At 42.5% G+C, this 17,622-nt stretch overlaps 1 protein-coding gene across 3 annotated transcripts in view; it reads left to right on the top strand.

The window, feature by feature from the left end:
- Positions 1-17,622, top strand: part of ahi1 (Abelson helper integration site 1) — a 249,179-nt gene that overhangs the window by 196,693 nt on the left and 34,864 nt on the right. For all 3 annotated transcript variants that reach the window (XM_048531564.2, XM_048531565.2, XM_048531563.2), the window contains one exon: positions 8,957-9,015. In XM_048531564.2, the coding sequence (XP_048387521.1) occupies positions 8,957-9,015 (59 nt within the window). The remainder of the gene's footprint in view (positions 1-8,956; positions 9,016-17,622) is intronic.

The following is a 17,622-nucleotide window of genomic DNA, read 5'->3' as shown; positions in this document are numbered from 1 at the left end:
CAAGGTCCCAGATGCCTATTGGTTTTGTTGTGCTATTATCAGCTTGCACATCCAGCTACGTGACGGGACAAAATATATTCAAGCTGAAGGACACAGCAAAAGCCTAGACAACAGGATATCCTCAAGCCTGATTTACAACTGACTTGATCTTTGGATTTAAGAATGCAGGGCACTATCTCTTTGTAGATAATTGAAATAAAAGTTATTTCAGACACAGACTATTACATTTCCATAAACAGCAAATTCTCAGACTTAGAGTGAAATGAACCATGAAATGCAATCATAGTAAAACAAAATAATACTTCTCATCACTCCCTTAGAATGCAACATCATTTTAAAAATTTGTTTGTGGGATGTGGGTGTCACTGGCTAGGCCAGCATTTTCTGACAATCTCTAACTGACCTGACGAAGAAGTTGGTGAGCTGCTTGGACTTTATATAATATATAAGTATACGGCACCCACAGTGTTCTTAGGGATTGAGTCCCAGATTTTGGCATGGCAACACTTCCAAGTTTGAATGGAGTGTGCTCGGAGGAGAAGTTGTGCTCTTCCATGCATCTGCTGCTGTCGTTCTTATGGGTGGTAGAGGTTTGGAAGATGCTGTTAAAGCAGCTTTGATGACTTAACGGCAATGAATCTTGCGTGTGGTACAGGCTACTGCCACTGTGCATCAGCAGTGAAGGGAATGAATGCTGAACAAGGTGTTTTGTCCTGCACCTTGTCAAGTGATAGTAAGCATGTTTGGCGATGCAGTAGTTCAGGCAAGTGGACAATGTTCCACCACACTCCTGAATATTGCCTTGTAATAGTAGACAAGCTGAGGGAAGACAGGAGACATGAAAGGCCCTTTAGCTAGGCCAGCATTTGTTGCCCATTCTTCATTGCCTCCAAGAAGTTGGTGGTGAGCTGCCTCTTGATCCACTGCAGGCCATCTGATGTCAGGACACCCATAATTCTGTAAGGAAGAAAGTTCCAGGAATTTGATTCAACAACAGTGAAGGAAAAGTGAGAATTTCTACAAATCAGCATAGTGTGCGACTTAGAAGGGTATTTGCAGGTGCGGTGTCCCAAAGTGTTCTATTGCCTTTTATCTAGATAGTAAAAATGATATGTTTGAAAGGTGCTTTCAAATAAACATTGGGAAGTTGTCGCACTATGTTTTATTGATGATACGTCCACCTGCAATGGTATACTGGTGGTGGAGGGAATGAATATTTCAGGGTGTTGGATAGGGTGCTGATCAAACTGATTGCTTTGCTCTTGATGATGCCTAGCTTTTTGACTGTTGATAGAACTGCAGCCAAACAGACAACTGACGATATTTCATCACACTTCTGACTTGCCTCTTTAAAGTTGCTCAGGATTAGGGAGACAGATGGTGATTTATTTACCACAGAATTCTCGGCCTCTTACTAGCTCTTGTAGCTGTAGCACTAACAGCTATTCTGCATATTACCATAGATTGCTTCTAAGATAGTTTTATTGATTTAATTTATTTGCTTTATTTGTTTTCATGTGTAGCTTGTTACAAAAATACAGTGAAAACCTTGTATAGTGTCCCCACTCTCCAGTGCCATCTTAAAGCACAGAAACATAAACCAAAACATAAAATATAAAGGCAGAAAAATAAAGAAACATTTTCCAACAAGTCCTTCTTGGGTCTCCTTTGCCGTGCCACCGCCACTGGGATGAAAGTCACCACTCTTTGGTGCCATCTCATCTCCACTGATGCCCTTACCACTATGAGTCATCGCTGGACCTCACCGATGCAGACCCCACCAATGCCGCCCAGTACCGCACTAGCTCAAACTCAATTCCACTGTTACCATGAGTCTGCTTTGGACCTGCCTCACCAGTGCAAACCCTGCTGATGCTGCTGGGACTTCTACTGGGCCTAAAACTGCCTCCATCACCACCTCCTTGAATCCGTCCTGGATGCATGTGCCATTGGGAACCAAACTCGCCTCTGCTGCAGCAGCCATGAGTCGGCCCTAGGATAGCCTTGACAATGCAGAAGCCACCGGGAGCCCAACTCTGTTTGACATCACTGCCACAAGTCTGCCCTGCTGGGCCTGCTCAAGTCCATGCTGCTGGCCTGTTGGCTGCCGATGCTGTTGCCATTACCAAGCTCTTCATTAAGAGGTAAGTAACACAAAATAAGAACAAAAATAAACCAGAGAAGACAGAATAAAAAGAAAAGAAACACAAAGAAGAGTGGCGAGCCCTGGGCTCAGAAGCTGTACTCCACTGGGATAAACATTTTAGTATGAAGATTTATTTACAGAATAGTTTCTCTTAACGTTGCACTGTATTAGCATTGTGTTCAGTTAAAACTTCTGTTGTATTGTATTTTTGTTTTAGAAATTCAGATAGCTAATTTGAAATGTTACAAAGTTGTAGTGAAATTGAAGTAGCCTGACTATATCATGAATGACACATTTTCAAATGTGACCTCAGCATTGATATTGTGCTGTTACTTTGTGTGCCACTATCAAGCCAGTTGAAGCTTAAAAGAAATATGTTGCTTCTTTTCCATTGGGATTTTTACCCTCCATTATTTTCCCAGCATAATTTTGAAATTCGAGCCTGCACATGGTGAATTAACGCCACATTACAGGAAAAATAGTAGTAATTTTTTTTCCCTTTGTAGAAATGTGTTACTAGGTTAATACCCATCAGACATCAGAAAATTTATATCATTCACTTTTGATGACATTGAGTTGTTTTGATCAGCTAATCAGTATTTGCATGAGTTGAATCAGGTCACATCAATCCTGAAGGTGGGTGAGACTTGAAGATGAAAAGGAAGACAGAAAATTTAGTCATTGGTTTGTATAGACTTCAGTATTGCTGAAAGAAAGACTTATTTTGTTGAAGCTTTTCATCTTGTACTCACCAGGACAATTCACAAGAATATCAATATGAAGAGAAAAAAATATCATACTATGTACGGGCAGTGAGACAATTCGTTGGTAGGTGGAATTGCCATGGAGGATATACCAATTAATAATGACATCCAGATAATGAGCCATCTAAAATTTGATGTGATTCCACAATTGGACAATGTTCATTTTTTAAAAAAAACCCTGAAAGTATGAAGAATTGTGCTGATGATTCGTTTAAGATGGATATTGGGTTTGCAGTGTAACACACTTACATGTACTAGAGGGCGCATACGCCAGTATGTTCTTTACAAAAGAAAAGTACATGCACTGTACCCATTAAAACTCAACAAAATAGGTGCTAGCCATTTGCTGATTCATTTCTCAGGCAATGCCTTCACTATTCAGTCAGCTTTGTAATTTAAACAAAACTTGACAATTAATTGTTAGTCATCACTAACTGGTGCATTATCTTTGCCAACGTCACTGCCAGTTCATTCCACTTACCACCAATCATCAGTCTGCTCTCATGCGGAATGAATGTTGTTTTCCCAGCACATTAGATATTCTTGCAAATTGTCCTAATGAGTACAAGTTGAAAAGCTTGGAATAAAGTGTCTTTTATGCAGCAATACTCAAATTCTGTACTACCAAATGATTGTTTATAATATTTTCCTCTTTCATTCCATCTTCAAATTTCAACCATCTTTAATGACTAATGCTCACTGGATGTGGGTGTTGCTGGCTGGGCCAATACAAATTGCCTACCTTATTTATGGATGGGGTTCCAGGATTTTGATCCAGTCACAATGAAAGATAGCAATATGGTTACAGTTCAGAATGATAAGTGTCTTGGAGTGGAACTTGCAGGTCATGATGCCACCATGTATCTGCAACCTTTAACCTACTAGATGATAGTGGTTTTGGATATAGAAAGTACTATGTAAGGAGATTTGGTCAATTTCTGCAGTACATAATCTAGGTTGCTGCTACTGAATGTATGTGGTGGAAGGAGCGAATATACGTGAATGTGCTGCCAATCAAGCAGGTTGGATGGTGTCAAATTTCTTGAGTATCATTGGAGTTGCACTCATCCAGGCAAGTGGAGAGTATTCCATCACAGTCCTATCTTGGGTTTTGTAGATGTTAGGCTATCGGATGTAAGGAGATGAATTGGTTGCTGCAGGGACCCTAGCTTCTGACCTGTTCTTGTAGTTACGGTGTTTATATGGCTAGCACAGTTTAGTTTCGGGTCATTGGAAACCCCTAGGATATTGTTAATGGCAAATTCAATCATACAAACACATTGAATGCCAAGGAGTGTTGGTTAGATTCTCTCTTGCTATATGGTCATTGCCTGGCACTTCTGTGGTATGAATGTTATTTCCCATTTGTCAACCCGAACTTGGATATTATTTGCTGTATTTGGACATGAGCCATTTTTTTATGTGAAAAGCAACATCGTGCAATCCTTAAGGACCATCCCTACTTCTGACCTGGCAATGGAAGGGTGCTCATTGGTGAAGCAGTTGAAAACAGTTGGGCCTAGGACTGAAAGACCCCTGCAGAGATGTCTTGGAGCAAAAGTGACTAATTGTTGACAACCCCAATCACCTTCATTTGTGCTAGATATGATTCCAACGATCGGAGATGTTTCCCTTAACTCTTATTAACTCTAGTTTTCTGAGAGCGCCTCAACAGAACATTATATCAAATACAGCCATGATGTCAATGGCAGTGACTCTGTCTTCACCTCTAGAATTCAGCTGTTTTATCCATTTTAACCTGGGCTGTCATGAGGTCAGGACCTGAGTGACTTTGGCAGAACCCAAGCTGGACATCAGTGAGCAGGTTATTGTTAAGAGAACACTATTTGATAGTACTGTTGTGACATCTTTAATCACTTCACTGATGACTGAGAGTAGTCTGATGGGATATTAATTAGGTGGGTTGGATACATCCTGCTTTTTGTATACTGGACAAGCCCAGATAATTTTGCACATTGTGAGGTAAATGCCGGTGTTATAGCTATAATGGAACAGCTTGGTTAGGGGCACAGCAGGTTCTGGAGCGTAAGTCAAGAGCACGAGTAATATTGCTGGAATGTTATCAGAGCCTTTAGCTGTTGTTGTAACCAGTCCCTCCATCTGTTGCCTGATATCAAGTGGAATTGAATCAGGTGAAGAATGGCTGCCATGATGTTGGGATTTCTGGAACAGGCTGAGATGGAGCATCCACTTGACACCTCTGACTGAAGAATGCCGTACGTCCTTCAACCTCTTGCACAGATATGCTGATATGCTATTCCCCATTATTGATGATGGGGATTTCTACGGAGCCTCTTCATGAGTTAAAAACAGAGTGCTAGAGAAAGTCAACAAATCTGGCAACATCTATGGAGAGACAGAGTTAACATTTCTAACCCAGTTTGACTCTTCTGAACTGAAGAAGCTGGAAAATTGTCTTTTTGTCTGTTGACAGAGGGGAGGAGCAGCGTGTGGAACAGTTTATGAGGGTGCCCAGAACAAAAGACAAAGGGAGTGATATGGCACTAAAGGAAAGGTAAAGGCATAAAATGGGTATAAATAAAGGTGTGAAAAGGAGAAAATGGGCAAGTGGTTCAACATTGATTTATTCTGTTTTTAGTGGACAGGACAAACCTGAGCAATTTTTCACATTACCAGGTAAATACCACTGTTATATCTGTACTGAAACAGCTCTGCTATAGGCCCTGCCATTTTTTTTGAGCGCAAGCCTTCAATATTGTTCCCAAAAATTGTCAAATCCTTTCACCATTGTAACATCCATGCTTTCACTGGTTTTTTGATATTACTGAATGCTATTTACGATTACTTACATGATTTACTTAGATTCTCAGAAAGCATTTGATAGGAGGCTGGTTAGTAAAGTATATGGGACAAGAATAACATTCCGGCATGGATTAATGATTGACTGACAGAAAACCGAAAATGGGAATAAGTGAGAGATAATGGGAACTGCAGATGCTGGAGAATTCCAAAATAATAAAATGTGAGGCTGGATGAACACAGCAGGCCAAGCAGCATCTCAGAAGCACAAAAGCTGACGTTTCGGGCCTAGACCCTTCATGAGAGAGGGGGATGGGGAGAGGGAACTGGAATAAATAGGGAGAGAGGGGGAGGCGGACCGAAGATGGAGAGTAAAGAAGATAGGTGGAGAGAGTATAGGTGGGGAGGTAGGGAGGGGATAGGTCAGTCCAGGGAAGACGGACAGGTCAAGGAGGTGGGATGAGGTTAGTAGGTAGATGGGGGTGCGGCTTGGGGTGGGAGGAAGGGATGGGTGAGAGGAAGAACAGGTTAGGGAGGCAGAGACAGGTTGGACTGGTTTTGGGATGCAGTGGGTGGAGGGGAGATTTTGAAACTGGTGAAGTCCACATTGATACCATTAGGCTGCAGGGTTCCCAGGCGGAATATGAGTTGCTGTTCCTGCAACCTTCGGGTGGCATCATTGTGGCAGTGCAGGAGGCCCATGATGGACATGTCATCTAGAGAATGGGAGGGGGAGTGGAAATGGTTTGCGACTGGGAGGTGCAGTTGTTTGTTGCGAACTGAGCGGAGGTGTTCTGCAAAGCGGTCTCCAAGCCTCCGCTTGGTTTCGCCAATGTAGAGGAAGCCACACCGGGTACAGTGGATGCAGTATACCACATTGGCAGATGTGCAGGTGAACCTCTGCTTACTGCCACAATGATGCCACCCGAAGGTTGCAGGAACAGCAACTCATATTCCACCTGGGAACCCTGCAGCCTAATGGTATCAATGTGGACTTCACCAGTTTCAAAATCTCCCCTTCCCCGACTGCATCCCTAAACCAGCCCAGTTCGTCCCCTCCCCCCACTGCACCACACAACCAGCCCAGCTCTTCCCCCCCACCCACTGCATCCCAAAACCAGTCCAACCTGTCTCTGCCTCCCTAACCGGTTCTTCCTCTCACCCATCCCTTCCTCCCACCCCAAGCCGCACCCCCATCTACCTACTAATCTCATCCCACCTCCTTGACCTGTCCGTCTTCCCTGGACTGACCTATCCCCTCCCTACCTCCCCACCTATACGCTCTCCACCTATCTTCTTTACTCTCCATCTTCGGTCCGCCTCCCCCTCTCTCCCTATTTATTCCAGTTCCCTCTCCCCATCCCCCTCTCTCATGAAGGGTCTAGGCCCGAAACGCCAGCTTTTGTGCTCCTGAGATGCTGCTTGGCCTGCTGTGTTCATCCAGCCTCACATTTTATTATATGGGAATAAGTGAGGTGTTTTTACATTGGCAGAATGTGACTAGTTGGGTTCACAAGAATGAGTCCTTGGGCCCCGTTGTTCATAATATCGACCAATGGTTTTGGAGGTGGAAATGTGGAGATCAAATGTAATATTTTCAAATTTGCAAATGCAAATGCTAGGAAGTTGTGTGTTTTTTTTTTGAGACAGCTTCAGGAGGATTTGGACAGTCTTAGTGAATGACAGGATGTTCACAGGGAAGAACATGGCAGAAAGAATGTAGTGTGGAAATATGTGAGGTCATCCACTTTGATCGGTGGAACAGATGTGCACAGTATTTCTTGAATGACAAGAGATTGGAATATCAATGGGCAAAGTGACTTTTCAACAAGTCACAGAAGGCTACCATTCAGATGCAGCAACGTATTAACAATAGAAAATTGGCCTTTATTGTAGTGGGACATAAGTACAGGAGTAGTGAAGTCTTGCTTCAATTGTATATGGACTTGGTTAGACAGCACCTGGAGTATGGTGTGTAGGTTTGATTTTCTTGTCTCGGGCATGTTATTATTGCCATAGAGGCAGTGTGCTGAAGTTTATGCAGACTTATTTTCAGAACAGCAGGACTGTCTTCACAAAATAGGTTGGACAAAATGAGTCTGTATTCTTTGGAGTTTTGAAGAATGAGAGGTGATCTCATTGAAACTTACAAAATATCTAGGGAGATAAACAATGCAGATGCTAGAAGCACGTTTCTCCTTGTTAAGGATAATGTCGATATTGCCAATGTTGATCTTGCTTTGTGTACTTTCCGTACTGCCGTAACCTTGTATGCCTCTCTCTGTCTAAGCACCCTATGATCTAAATGTTGTTGTTTGTAATGATCTGACAACACTGCTCGCAAAACAAAACTTTTTACTGTACTTAGGTAAATGTGACTACAATAAATCAAATCAAAATAGAACCATGGACAGAATTTAAAATGAGAGTGATCCCACCTTGGTCCAAGATGAGAAGAAACCTTTCTATTCCAGGTTGTGATTCTTTGGCATTCTCTACAGAAGGCTGTGGAAACAAGTCTTTGAGAATATTTAAGGTGGTGATTGATAAATTTCAGATTCCAATGTCCCACATGTTTATAATAAGAGATGGGGTGAGTGAAAGGCACTGAAGTGTACAATCAGTTACGATTGTATTGAACGACAGGGCAGGCTCAGTGGGCTGAATGGCTTATTCCCATACCTATTATGTGCGGTGAATCTGTGATGCTAGAGACTTCAGGAGTCAACCAATATTTATCTAACCTGAATCAAAAGTGTGCATGCTAATCAATCACTGAACAAGCTAGAGGAAACAAGAGATTCTGCAGTTAAAACTTAGGCTAATCGAAAAAAAAATTTCCAGTAACATTGACCTCCATTGATGAGAAAGTTGTCCTTAATTTGTTCACTTTGCATTCTCTTTTGAGTTCTGGTAAAAAACACTTGTAGCATTCTCAAATGTGTAGTGAAAAATTGCCTAATGCACCGAAATTTTAATGAGTACTGTTACTTTAAACACTAAATCAGGTATTGCTGTGGCACAGAGCAAATGTTACAGACAAATAATATCACCTATCCTCCAGTTGTATGTATTTCACACTGCTGTGGCCTAAAGTGCCACACTGGATTCAAGATTTACATTCAAGTGGTTTTCTGTCAAAATGCTTGAATTTGGAATATGTTTTAATGAAAATCCCTATTTAATGTGGAGAACTTCTAAAACACAGACTTTATTGCCTTCACTAATAGTTATAACTCACTACAGTGTGGTATCTTTTAATTAGGTGGATTCAGTCCTGTCGGACATCGTTTTGGCAGAGCTCCATCAGTCAAACTAGAGAAGGTAGGAACTATATATCAGTTTCCACCTTTGCTGAGAAGTCTTATAATTTTGTATAGTGAAATCATGGAATGATGCTGTCATGAACAAAGGGGGAATAGAAGTGAGTTTAAATTATGACTGCCTTTTCCCTCTCAAGCTCAAGACAGCAATGTATTATTTAATGTAAGATTTTCCCTTTTCTTCCCATCCCTTGTTGATGTAAACTAGGATGTGTTGCACAGACTGTGCTTTTCTGAGTGTCAGGCTTAGAAATAAACCCACAGAAAATTCCTTTATGATAAAATCCAAGATGGGGTTTATTTTTAAACAGAAAGCAATCTTTCCAGCTAGTAACTTGGAGACAGAAATGGAGGGGACAGGCTTAGCCTAAGGCCCTGCATTTCTTTGGAAGGTTGGACAGCAAATGCTCTATAATCCCTAAATTGTATGTTCAAGTAATTCAGGATAACAAAGTGTGGAGCTGGATGAACACAGCAGGCCAAGCAGCATCTTAGGAGCAGAGAAGTTGACATTTTGGGCCCAGACCCTTCATCAGAAAAGGGGGATGGGGAGAGGATTCTGAAATAAATAGGGAGAGAGAGGGAGGCGGACTGAAGAGATTTGGAGGAGAAGATAGGTGCAGAGGAGAGTGTGGGTGAGGAGGTAGGGAGTGGATAGGTCAGCCCAGGGAGGACAGACAGGTCAAGGGGGGCGAGATGAGGTTAGTAGGTCGGAAATGGAGGTGCGGCTTGAGGTGGTAGGAGGGGATAGGTGAGAGGAAGAACAGGTTAGGCAGCCAGGGACAAGCTGGGCTGGTTTTGGGATGCAGTGGGGGGAGGGGAATTTTGAAGCTTGTGAAATCCACATTGATACCATTGGGTTGCAGGGTTCCCAAGCAGAATATGAGTTGCTGTTCCTGCAACCTACGCATGGCATCGTTATGGCACTGCAGGAGGCCCAGGATGAACATGTCGTCTAAGGAATGGGAGGGGGAGTTGAAATGGTTTGTGACTGGGAGGCGCAGTTGTTTACTGCGAACTGAGCGTAGGTGTTCTGCAAAGCGGTCCCCAAGCCTCTGCTTGGTTTCCCAAATGTAGAGGGAGCCACACCGTGTACAGCGGATGCAGTATACCACATTGGCGGATGTGCAGGTGAACATCTGCTTGATGTGGAAAGTCATCTTGGGGCCTGGGATGGGGGTGAGGGAGGAGGTGTGGGGGCAAGTGTAGCACTTCCTGCGGTTGCAGGGGAAAGTGCTGGGTGTGGTGGGGTTGGAGGGGAGTGTGGAGCGAACAAGGGAGTTGCGGACAGAGTGGTCTCTCCGGAAGGCAGACAAGGGTGGGGTGGGAAAAATGTCTTGGGTGGTGGGGTTGGATTGTAGATGGCGGAAGTGTTGGAGGATTATGTGTTATACCCGGAGGTTGGTGGGGTGGTAAGTGAGGACTAGGGGGATTCTCTTGGGGCGGTTATTGCGAGGGCGGGCTATGAGGGATGAAGTGCGGGAAATGCGGGAGTCATGGTCGAGGGCGTTCTCGACCACTACGGGGGGGTGAAGTTGCGGCCCTTGAAGAATGAGGACATCTGGGATGTGTGGGAGTGAAATGCCTCATCCTAGGAGCAGATGCAGCAGAGGCGAAGGAATTGGGAATACGGGATGAAATTTTTGCAGGAAGGTGGGTGGGAGGAGGTGTATTCCAGGCAGCTGCTGGAGTCAGTAGGCTTGAAATGGACATCGGTTTGAAGGTGGTTGCCTGAAATGAAGACAGAAAGGTCCAGGAAGGTAAGGGATGTGTTGGAGATGGCCCAGGTGAACTTGAGGTTGGGTGGAATGGATGAACTGTTCGAGCATCTCTTGGGAGCCTTAGGCGGCGCCAATACAGTCATCAATGTAACGGAGGAAGAGGTGGGGTTTTGGGCCAGTGTAGGTACAGAAGAGGGATTGTTCCACGTAACCTACAAAGAGGCAGGCAAAGCTTGGGACCATGCGGGTACCCATAGCCACCCCTTTTGTCTGTAGGAAGTGGGAGGAATCAAAAGAGAATTTGTTGAGGGTGAGGACGAGTTCGGCTAGGCAGATGAGGAGGTCGATGGAGGGGGACTGGTCGGACCTGCGGGACAGGAAGAAGCGGAAGGCCTTAAGGCCATCTGCATGGGGAATGTAGGTGTATAGGGACTGGACATCCATGGTGAAAATGAGGTGTTGGGGACCGGGGAATTGGAAGTTCTGGAGGAGGTGGAGGGCGTGGGTGGTGTCACAGACATAGGTAGGGAGTTCATGGACCAAGGGAGAGAAAATGGAGTCCAGATAAGTGGAGATGAGTTCAGTGGGGCAGGAACAGGCTGAGACAATGAGTCGACCAGGGCAGGCGGGTTTGTGGATTTTGGGAAGGAGATAGAAGCGGGCTGTGCAGGGTTGGAGAACAATGAGGTTGGAGGCTGTGGGTGGGAGGTCACCTGAGTTGATAAGATCATGGATGGTTTGGGAGATGATGGTTTGGTGCTCGGGTAATTCAAGTAATTCATCCAGTTTCAATTTGTCATGTGACAGGATCAGACACTTCGAATGCCAATGGTCCACCTTGCTGAAATAGTTGGAAGAAAAGCATTAGAGTTTGTTTTAGCATAATTGATCTCTCTTTGTTCAGACTTCACTAGAAACAAGGCAGAGATTGCTGGAAAATTTGAGCAAGTCTGACAGCATCTGTGGAGACAAAGCCATGTTAATGTTTTATGGTATCAGTCTTGTGTACCTCCTCTGGACTGCTTCCAGTGCCAATATACCTTTCCTTAGACAAGAAGCCTAAAACTCTTCATTATCTTCCATCTATAGTCTGACTAGTGCCTTGTAAAGTTTCAACAAAACTTTCCTGCTTTTATACTCCATTCCTTTTGAAATGAAGGCCAACATTCCATTTGCCTTCCCGATTACGTGCTGAACTTGTTTGCCAGGTCTTTTGAAATTCATGGACAAGGACTCCTAAATCCATCATAAAAACTAAAGAACTGTGGATGCTGTAAATCAGGAACAAAAACAGAAGTTGCTGGAAAAACCCAGCAGATCTGGCAGCATCCGTGAAGAAAAAATCAGAGTTAACGTTTCAGGTCTAGTGACCCTTCCTCAGTATTTGCTGCCCTTATCCTTCCAGAATGAAATGGTTGTGGGTTTGGAAGGTGCAGTCTTTAGGATCTTTGGTGAATTTCTGCAGATAAATAGATATCTTATAGATAGTACATACTCTGCTACTGAGCATTGATGATGGATGCAGTGGACACTTGTGGATGTGGCACCAGTCAAGCTAGCTGCTTTGTCTTGGATAATGTCAGGCTTCTTAAATATTGCTTGTGCCTTGTAGATGGTGGACAGGCTTTGGAGTCAGAAGGTGAGTATTCCTATCCTTTATCTTGTTCTTGTAGTCACTGGCGAATCCAATTTGAGTTCCTTGTCAATGGTAACCCCCAGGATGTTGATAATTCAGGCTTCAGTGATGGCGTAACCATTGAATGTCAAGGGACGATGGTTAGATTGTCTCCTATTGGAGCTGCTCATTGCCTGACATATGTGTGGTGCAAACGTTATATCACGCGTTATCCCGAACCTGAATATTGTTGAAACCTTGTTATATTTGAACATTGCTTCCACTTCTGAGGAGTCACAAATGATGCCGAATGTAGTGCAATTATCGGCAAACATTCCCAATTCTGACCTTAAGACAGATGGAAGGACATTTGTAAAGCAGCTGAAGGTGATTGGGCTGAGGACACCATCCTGAGGAACACCTGCAAACGTGCCCTCAAGCTGAGATAACGGACCTTCAATAACCAGAACCATTTTCACTTGTGCCAGGTATGACTCCAACCAGCAGCAATTTCACCTCCCAATTCCTACAGACACCAGTTTTGCTCAGGTACATTCAGTCAACTGTGGCCTCAAAGTCAAGGGTTGTCACTCTCACCTGACTTATAGTATTAAGCAGTTTACTCACTTTTTGAATCAAAGCTGTAACGGGGTTTAAATCCCATCTGGCACTGATCTGCCCAACTTGTCTGTTTCTTCCTTTAACCTAAGACCTTCCTTCTCACTGTCAACTACTCAGCAATCGATGAATCATCTACAGATTTATTTATTATTCTCCCCCACCCCACATTCTCATATCCATCATTTACGAATGTCACAAGCACTCAAGGATCCAGCAGTGATATCTGTAGAATGCGGACATTGGATCAGATAGATTGTTCACTTTGCCTCTTCCCTAACGTAATGTAGTAGATAGATACAGGAGATGGTGAGGAAGTACATAGTAAGTGACAGGTGGGTGCCAAGGAAACTGAAATCGATATGAGGAATGTTGCTTGGCCAAATTGAGTGAAAGAGTGGAGGAATTACACCACAGATGTAGATGAATCAACAATGCATTTACGTTCTCTTAGTTATGTAATTAAACCACTTCCTGCACAGTATTCAAGACCAAAACACAACACTCAGCTCCTCAGTCAGTTCAAACCATGTATTCTTAGTGACAACTGCTGTTTTATTTTTGAAATTGTAAGTTCCTCCTGTTTCTGACTCTATTAAGTATTAAGTCCAGAGGAGTATCCTTGCATCTGAATGCCAACTTGGCTGTCAGTCCGTGTAAAACTCCTCATTTCTTCACCAAATTCAGTTTGCTCTTTAAATTGTGGCCTTCGGTTGACATAATGCAGGTGTGCATTACGCGCATTCCACGGGCTTAGAAACATGAAATAAAGATGTACTTTTTTTTTGCTCAATCAAACAAATCAAAAATTCTGACATTCGGATTGATTGTTTTTTGTGCAGTTTTTGAACTCATTCTTGGGACATGGACATTGATGGCTGGCCAACGTTTATTATCCAATCTCTAATCCACTCCCAGATTTTCATAGCTTTAGCTATCTGATTGCATTTATTGCAATCAATTATTGCAATCCCATCTTCCTGCATTTGTGTTGTGCCTTCTTTCACAAACTTCTACTGGTTACAATCTTGAGATCTCAATCAACTCCAACTCATAGTTAAGACTTTGTGATATCTGCTGCATTGTACCATTGAATGGATGCATTAAAAGCAAAAATACAAATAATTGAGTATGATGTGATACCCCAGGTTGTCAAATCTGAGCCATGGGCCAGAGTTCACTAGTGAGCCTGTCCACTGCAAATGTAAGACATAACCAGTATATGACTGGATGAGCAGCAGCAGTGCAAAGTTAAAGTGTTGGGGGTCCAGGGAACAACATCAGGTTATTGGAGGGAGCAGGGTGTAGAATGACGATTTCCTTGTGCTTTTTTAATACTAGTCAGGTAGATTTCAACCATCAGCTGACAGGAAACTAGTTAATAATGGCAGTGAGAATTACCACCCATTTTGAGGAATGGGCCTAATGCCAAACTGTCAACAGACTTCATCTCACTGTATTTGAAACAGCAGCAACATGAGTTCAGGGACTAAAGGCAATCTTGATGTGGGGCTGGGGTTGGTTTTCCAGGATAATAGGCAACTGCATTACTCTTGCGCTTTATCTTTGTCCAGCAGAAATAATTTTAAATCCTCAAATAAAAGCGAGATACTGTAGATTTTGGAAATCTAAAATAAAAACAAAAAGTACTCCAGAAATTTAGCAAGTCTAGCAGAATCTGCAGAGAAAGAAACAGAATTAATTTTTTGAGTCTGATATGACTCTTCTTTAGAATTTTAAACTCACAATTTTTTTGATTTTTGAAAGCTGACAAACAACATGATAATTGAGCAAGTCCTGGCTGGTAAGATGGACTTAGCCTTCCGTTGAAACAATAGATACCAACATTTGCCCTTATGCTTTACCGTAAGTAGACTCAAACTTTTAAAGTCTGTGATTCTTATGTTTAAGCCAAGCAACTAGCCTGAACTTAGGACTTCAAAAGAAGTTAAAATCATTTCTTTAAGCGTTAATCCCCTCACTGGAAAAATTCACAAATACTTTTCTGTGTGGAGAATATGCAATTTTTTTGGCAAACAGCGTACTGCCCTAACACGGAGCGCTGTACCTTTTACAAGACGGAATACCAGAGCTGAAGACTTCCTTGTGACTTGGAAAATAATGAAATAACAAGCAGTTACTAATTCACATAATTTAAAAATGTAGTCTCTCTTGAGAAATATTTTTAATTTTATAATAAGCCTAAATTAAACTGGCTTTGCAATTAGACTATAAGATGTAAGTGTGGAGGTAGGCCATTCAGCCTTCTCTGCCCTTCAGTAAGATTGTGGCTCGTCTAATAAACATCATTCTTTTCCCCATAACCCCTGATTCCCTTGCTGATTAACCGTCTGTCTGTCTCAGTCTTGAATGTACTTGATATATTGCTTCAATAGCCTTTTATCGTAAAGAATTCCATAGATTCACAACACTCCGAGAGAAGCAATTCCTCCCCATTTTAAATAGGAAACTTCTTTCTCTGAGATTATGCCCTGTGGTCCTTAGGCATTCTCAGAAGGGATCCAACCTTTCCACATCTACTCTGTCAGGCCCCCTATATGCTACCATGTTTCATTAAGGCCACCTCCCAGTCCTTTAAACCAAACTCAACCTACTCAACGTCTCCTCTAAAAAAATCCCCTCCAAACCCAGAATCAACCTACCGAATATTGGACTGTTTCCAATGCCAATATATCTTTCCTTTGATGGGAGGACTAAAACTGTTCACTGTATTTCAATTGTAGTCTAACTAGTGTCTTCAATAGTTTTAGCAAAATTTTCTTACTTGTATAGACCATCCCCTTTGAAATAAAGGCCAACGGTATAACTAAGAAGATCGGAGTGAAGTAGTTCCACAACTAAAATCAGATCTACGCTTTTCAGCCAAAACTGCTGAGTCTAGAGGCCCCCATCATTACAGGTGCCAATCTTGATTTGATTCATTTCATCTAATATCAAGAAACAATTGGAAGCAAAGACTGTGTGGGGCCTTGACAACATTCCAGCAACAGTTCTGAAGATTTATGGTCTCGAACTTGCTGCGCTCCTAGTCAAGCTGCTCCATTGTGATTCCAACACTGGCATCTTCCTGGCAATGTAACAAATTGCTTGGGTATGTTCAATAATCTAAAAGCACAACAAATCCAACCTGACCAATTGCCACCCCATCAGTTTACTCTTGTCTCATCAATAAAATGATGAAAGATGTCACAACATTGCTATCAAGCAGTATTTGATTAGTAATAACCTTCTCACTGAAGCTCAGTTTGAGTTCTATTAGGGCCCACTCAGCTCCACTCATTATTGCCTTGTTTCAAACATGGACAAAAGAGCTGAATTCCACAAGTGAGATGAGAATGCCTGTGACATTAAGTCTGCATTTAACTGATTGGGACATCAAGGAGCCCTAGCAAAACTAAAGTCAATGGAAATCAGGAAGCAAAATTTCTACTGGTTGGAGTCATACCTAGTAGAAGGGAGGATGACCGTATTTATTGGAGGTCAGTCATCTCAGCTTCAGGACATCAGCTTTATCATGGTTCAAGATGGCAGCTCAGTATCGTCTTCTCAAGGACAGCTGATGATGGACAGTAAGGACCAGCCCACCAGCGATGCTGACATCCCTTGAATGAACATTTTTAAAGTGCTGAGGAACCCAGTCAGGAGTAGGCCGTTACACCAGACATTGTGCAATGAGATAAGTCACTAAATAATCCTACAATTAAGTTTCTCCAGAGAAGATTGTTCCTAAAACTGAATTTCTTATTGCATTTGATAGTGATACAGTGAGGTTCAAAATCAGGATCTTCGCACTTTTGTTGAAATAATGGAAAATAAAGTTTTAATTCGGTGAGAACCTAGTAAATGTTGATTGCCAGAGGCATTTTGGGGTCCTCACACACAAGTCACAGGAAATTAACAGGAATCATTTAGGAAGGCTTCTGCTTTGTTAGTTGAAAATGATTGGAGTACAAGGGTAAATCTTGTTGCTCTTGTTTGAGGTTTTGCTGAGAATATATCCAGAATATTGTGTATAGTTTTGGTCGGTTACCAAAGGAAGAACATAATTGCCTGAGAGAGGATGGAATGAAGATACACCGCATCCTCATTGGTTGCTCAGATGAGAATACTGCCTATGAGATTGTGTAGATTGTGCCTGTATCCTCCGAAGCTTAAAAAAATGAAAGTCAATTTCATTGAAATGTTTTGAGAGGACTTGACAGGACAGATGCCAAGAGGCTGTTTCCCCTTTGCAGTGTAGATCTATATTTTACAATTTTTTGGTAAAGGCATAGCCATTTAGGATGAGGAGGACATGAGAAATTTCTTCAGAGAATTGTATATTTTGGAATTCTCAGCTCCAGAAGACACTGTGTCCTCGGTTGCTACATTCAAGATTGAAAGCAATAGATTTTTGGATGTGAAGGGTTGCCAGAGGTTGAGGGGCCATAGTAACATTTTTACCACTTGCCCGGCTTCATCCCCGTAAATTAGGTTCAGCTCCACCCCTTCTCTCGTTGGAGTTTCTACACTCTTACTTAAAATGTACCCAGGAGAGATGTTTAAGATTCCTACCTTTCACACCTTGCCTATCCCAGTTAATATTGGGAAAGTTGAAATCCCTGCTACTATTACTGTTTTACTTATATATTCC

Source organism: Stegostoma tigrinum, chromosome 4 (assembly GCF_030684315.1).
Source record: "Stegostoma tigrinum isolate sSteTig4 chromosome 4, sSteTig4.hap1, whole genome shotgun sequence".
Lineage (NCBI taxonomy): Eukaryota > Metazoa > Chordata > Chondrichthyes > Orectolobiformes > Stegostomatidae > Stegostoma > Stegostoma tigrinum.
This window is presented reverse-complemented; position numbering and strand designations above follow the sequence as displayed.